Below are 6,000 nucleotides of genomic sequence, written 5' to 3'. Positions count from 1 at the left end.
TCTTGCCTGACAAATTTGATTGGATACTATGATGTAGTCACAAAAGAACTGGATGCAGGGAATAACTTTGATATTATATATTTGGATCTTAGAAAGGCTTTTGATACTGTTGCACATGGAAGACTGCTGCACAAATTGGAGCAGTGTGGCATTGGAGGCAAATTGCTGCTATGGATAAGGGGATGGTTGAGTGGCAGAAGACAGAGAGTGGTAATCAATGGACACTGCTCAACGTGGACTAATGTTATTAGTGGAGTTCCTCAAGGTTCAGTGTTGGGTCCATTGTTGTTTTCGGTGTTTATGAATGATATTGATGATGGGATATCAAGTTTAATGTCTAAGTTTGCAGATGATACAAAGGTTGGCAGGGTCGTTAAGGACAATACTGACGCTATGCTGCTGCAACAGGATCTGGAAAGGTTGAACAGATGGGCTGAGAGGTGGCAAATGAAGTTTAACATTGACAAATGTAAAGTACTACATATGGGTAACAGTAACCCCAGAGCAATGTATCAACTCTGCGGTACTACACTGACAGTGGTGGACAATGAAAAGGACCTGGGGGTAATTGTGCAGGCAGATATGAAGTTCTCTGAGCAGTGCAGACGAGCTGCAAGAGTAGCTCATGGTGTCTTGTCAATGATATACAGGAATTTTTCTAGCAGGGATAAGGAGGTGATTATTCCCTTGTATAAGGCAATGGTTAGGCCACATCTTGAGTACTGTATACAGGTCTGGAGGCCTCATTTCAAGAAGGATGTAGAGCTGCTGGAACAGGTACAGAGAAGGGCAACAAGATTAGTAAATGGAACAAAGGGTTGCTCTTACGAAGAAAGGCTTAAGTTTTGCAAATTACAGAGTCTGGAGACTAGGCACCGGCGAGGTGATCTGATAGAGGTGTATAAGGCTTTGAATGGTTTGAGCATGCTCAATGCCAATGGGATTCTTCATCTTTCTCAGAATAATCACCTCAGAGGGCATAAATTCAAATTGAGGAAGGACGGATGTCGGATAGATGTGCGGAAATTTGCCTTTGGCCAGCGGGTGGTTGGTTGGTGGAACCGACTTCCATCACTTGTTGTTGAAGTTGATAGCCTAAACAAATTTAAAGCTCAACTGGACAGGTATTTCGAACGAACGGAGGGGTGAAATGGGAGTGGTCTGTGTTTTTTTATTTTTATTTATTTTTATTTTTTTGGCTGATGCTGAATAAGCTTGCTTTCTTGCATCATATGCCTCTACTAATGCTATTTCATATTAGAAATAAGAATGATAAAGATAGAAGTAACTCAAAATTCAAGGCATGGGGGAAAATTACAAAAAAAAAAAAAAAAAATCGCTAGTTTAATATTTTTCTTAAAATTGCTTTGGAAATTATATAATAAGCAGTTTAGTTAATGTGTTCACGTTATATCTTAAATGTGAGCTATATTTTATGAATAAATCTCTGTTATTTTGCTGAAATCAATGTAAGTTCTGAATACGAATACTATAAATAAAGATTTGGATATCAAAACTGTCTATTTAGCTCAGATTACTTAAATCAAGTAATCTGAGCTAAGCATTACTTAAATCAGTTTATAACATAAGGGGAAATATCATGAGAGTGAAAGTTTACATTTAATTATTAGTGACTTTGTTAATTGAAATGAATTTTTTCCATTTATATATAAAAAACGTACTTCATGTATTATCATTTAATTTCTTTAGCAGACCAGGAAAAGTTTCCAAATTTGGAAAAGAGCATCCTTTTTTAATTATAAATTGTATTGTCTTAATATTCTTTAGCCCAAACGAGACTTTCAAGTAACACTTCCTACTGTAGCCCAATGTTCTCCTGATTTCATGCTGCAGCCTGTACTCTAGTAGACTATGATATGTGCAGTACTGTATTCACTGTCTGCTTTCTGTGAATAAACTTGAGTTTTAATTGATGGTTGTCAAGAATTGAACCACAATTTATTTTTTCTTAGAACAGAAACGTACAGATTTAACTTTGAATGAATAGAAAAAAAATGTGAAGTGCTTATTAGCATTAGCAGTGGTAAATGATGCAAAGCAAGTTTATACAGCATCAGACAAAAAAAAATAAAATATGACACCTCACATTTCACCTATTCATTCTCTCCAATAGTTTGTCTAATTCTTCCTTGAATTTATTTAAACTATCATTTTTTTTTTATCAACTAAAAAAAACAGATAAGTTTTTCCCAGCAATCAACCACCCGCTGGGGTTGTTGATTGCTGGGATAAGGGCAAATCCATACACTAGGACCTATTCTGCAACCGTCCCTCCTCAATTTGAATTTATGCCCTCTCATGTGCATAGTCTGAGCAAGAGGAAGAATTCCATCAGCATCGAAAAGCCTTAAAACTATTCAAAGCCTTAAACACTTCAATAAGAATTAAACTAAGAAAATATTACAGAATAAACTTTATAAAATTTAAATTAACAACATACTGCAGTAATTAAGCAGTTACTAAAACCTTATTTACTGTTTGGTTTAAAAATATTACAGAAAACTGTAAAATTAGAGAAAACAACTGTAAATATCAGAAAAAAACAAATTAAGGAAAACCAAAATTTTTTCTACCAAACTCATAACCCAATCTTTTAATTGTCTTAAATATAATCTGAGAAAGTTAATTGATACATGTCTGCTCTCTGTAATTGCCAAAAGTATTACTTAAATGATGCACAATTTCACTGTGTACTGACTTGCAAAAACTATCTGATATAATAAAGACTTTAAAATGTATGTTTGCAATTTAAAAATATATTATTCATAGTCAATTATAACATTATACTAAGGGATAACAATACAAAGTGCACCTGCTGGTGTCTTTTTTTGAAAGTGCCTGCATGGCAGTTAATTCTCATCTGATTTCATTATTTCTGAAGTTACTATAAATAGATTTATCATGTGTTTTTTGAAAAAGTGTTTTATTTCATTTTTTATTTGGAAAATAAAATATTTCATTAAATAGGTACTGAATTTATATTTCTATTATCCCAGGCTTACGACTGGTTTTGAAATTTTATATAGTAGGCTATTTAGCATTTAAGCAAAGCAATAATAAGGAAATTATTTTTTTTTTAAGTAGTTAAAAAAAATCAATAATTATTATTTTTAGATATCGTACATATTCATTTCTCTTGCATTATAAATTATTAAAGAGAATTAAAAACAGCATTGGAAGAATAAGCAGCAGAAGCAACTTCAAAATTTATAAATGTTCTGCAAATAGGAAAATGTTAATGTAAAATAGGTAAAAGCAAGGAACAGGAATGTGGCTTCAAAGCAGACAAAGGGGGAGGGGGGGAGGGGAAAGGGATTTAGCCAGCATTTTTCTGAATGATTCAAAACTTACCAATATGAATTTATTCTCCATGGAAAATGTTTAAAATTCCCTAATTTGTCTCAACTAGGCATTCTAGACTAAATAAAAAAATGAATAAATATAAAGGATAAACCAAAGTCTATGTTAAAATCTTTCTAAATTTTAAGAATTGTTAATTAATTTAGCCTTTTCTGTGCACCACATTCATTCTGAATGTCAAATCATGCAGTATATTGGGACTATACAAACACTAGTGACTTATGGGACTAAAATTTGGCATACAGAACAGTTTCAAATTGACCATCCCTCCTAATTAATGAAGAAAATTTCTCAATTAAGTTCAGAGCTAATGAAATAAAAATTTCATTAGCACTTGAAAGAGCAGCAGACTTGACATTCTTTCACTTAAAAAAAAAAGTATAACTTGAAAAATCAAGATTGCTGCTATAATTTAGAGTTCTTTCATAGTTCAATGAGATAGTTATGTGCTTTAATTACTGACAAAATTACAGATTGCTAAAGCAAATTACTACAATTGCTTTTTTCGGTCTCTGTTGGTTAACCATATAAGAACTTGCTTAAAACTGATATTTTTAAATAATAAATGAATAAACAAGTAAGGTTAAATGAGGGGGGAAAAATCAAAGTTAGATTAATCCATAGGCTGAGTGTGTTTTTATGTCTTAGGTTTTTCCATCCTATATTACTCTCTTCCTTGCATATATACAGTGAAACTTTAATTTTATGTTTCTGAATGAACTAAGAAAACAATGTAAAAAGTGAGGAATTGAACATTTTTACCAAAAACCTGCAATCTCTACACATGTATTTACTATCACAAGCCATAAAAGGCCCAATACAGGTCCACATATATATTTTGTGTGTTAAAGTATATGTTTATAAGGTTTGCACAATAAAAAATACGGTATCCCCATCCACAGTATGGAAAAATATATCTGTGCAGAAGACCTTGGAAATGTGCTCTTGTGGGGAGCCAGATTGGCTTTCACATTCTGCTGACCCTGACCTGCCTATTATACACAGACCTTAGGACGAGGCTGGAAGGGGGGGATGTTCACCCTCACACAGCTCATAGTAGTGGAGCTTTGTAATGACTTTACTTATTTTTGTTTGACAGATTTTTCAAGTATGTTAAAAGCATGTTCTCACACAGACCTGTTCGCTAGATAGGGCGACCTACCTCCTCATGGTGGGAGTGGAGTGCAGTCCTTGCTGTGAGGCCAAATGGTTTTGTATCTGATTGTTATTTGAACTTTGAATTGACTTGTGTTGAATGCTTTGTATTGTTATTTAGTTAAAAATTTACTAACCTTAGAAAAAGGTTTGAGATACAAGTCACAGCCGAGACTTTGAAGCCTGGGTGGCAATTAGGATGAAGGCTCATTCAAATGACAAATGTGCAGAAGACTAGACCAGACTTTAAGGAATTTCTTAAAAGTCTTTAAGAAATTCCTTCAATTTTTTGAACAGATCTGAATCCAAAATTACAAAACTATTAAAAAAATTTGAGAAATTTGAAGAACGACACAAAAATAATTAGTTTTAATTTCTACTAAAAGTTACTAAACTATTTTGTTTTGTAATAAAGAAAAGAGAAGAATATACTTAAACTCCACGAAATGCTAAGTTACTAGCATGCCTGAGCAAAAAAAGCAAGCACCATAAAATGGGCCTCAATCATCATTTGCATGAATTGTGGGTGATCTAGTTCTTTGGCTAGTTTTTTTTTTTTTTTTATGAAAACCCCAAACACGAAAGGTATCAAAACCTATAGTACTTAGTACCATGCATGGGTTGAAGGAGAAGTATGGGGGGAGGGGGATGCCGGAAACTTTGCTCTAGAGACTAAACATGGGTTTCACCACTTCAAGCCTCCAATAAGCAAAGTGGTGGTATTTCACCGGTTGATGAAGTTGCAAAACATCTCTCTCTCTCTCTCTCTCTCTCTCTCTCTCTCTCTCTCTCTCTCTCTCTCTCTCTCTCTCACACACACACACACACACACACACACACACACACACACACACACACACACACACACACACACACACACACACACACACAGTTTTTTCAGCTTTTCAACATCAAACAAAGTACAGCACAACTTACAGCAGTTCTCAATAAAACGTCAGTTGCAAATAGCTAAACAGTGCTCATCAAAGTGCTTTTACTCGAGCAATGACAAAATGTGGCATGTGAATGCAAAACAGAATACTAAAACTAAAAATGGAATTTAAAGAAAACTAATACTTGTATTTTTATCAGGTTCAAAATTTTACAATTTGGTATGGGAATTTTTCTTAGGGACTTTTCATCCAGACTGATAAAAAGGAAATATAAAATATAAATATAAAACTGAAATTTTAGTGAAGGGAACTGAGCTGAAGAGATTTAGGTCCCTCATAATCTTAATCCATCACTGACTACAATAAGATTATTATTCTTTTAAATTAGGATATCAAACTCAGAAGTGCTTGTGAGCCATACCAACTCCTGGGGCTCACATCTAGTGAGAATGGAGTTGTCACACCCAGGGTCCTCAGCTGGATATCGTTATTCGTCTTTTTCTTAGTGATCCCCTTCTACTTCTGAAAGTCTGTCTCTCTCTCTCTCTCTCTCTCAGGGTAACTCAAAATT

At 34.0% G+C, this 6,000-nt stretch overlaps 1 protein-coding gene across 1 annotated transcript in view; it reads right to left on the bottom strand.

The window, feature by feature from the left end:
• Positions 1-3,387: 3,387 nt before the first annotated feature.
• LOC150086007 (syntaxin-1A-like) overlaps positions 3,388-6,000 on the bottom strand; it is a 209,916-nt gene continuing 207,303 nt past the window's right edge. Inside the window, exon 10 of the mRNA XM_090374769.1 lies at positions 3,388-3,440. Coding sequence (XP_090230895.1) covers positions 3,423-3,440 — 18 coding nt within the window. The 3' untranslated portion in view covers positions 3,388-3,422. The remainder of the gene's footprint in view (positions 3,441-6,000) is intronic.

This window comes from Mastigoproctus giganteus, chromosome 5 (assembly GCF_048544385.1).
Source record: "Mastigoproctus giganteus isolate SK-2022 chromosome 5, ASM4854438v1, whole genome shotgun sequence".
Lineage (NCBI taxonomy): Eukaryota > Metazoa > Arthropoda > Arachnida > Uropygi > Thelyphonidae > Mastigoproctus > Mastigoproctus giganteus.
This window is presented reverse-complemented; position numbering and strand designations above follow the sequence as displayed.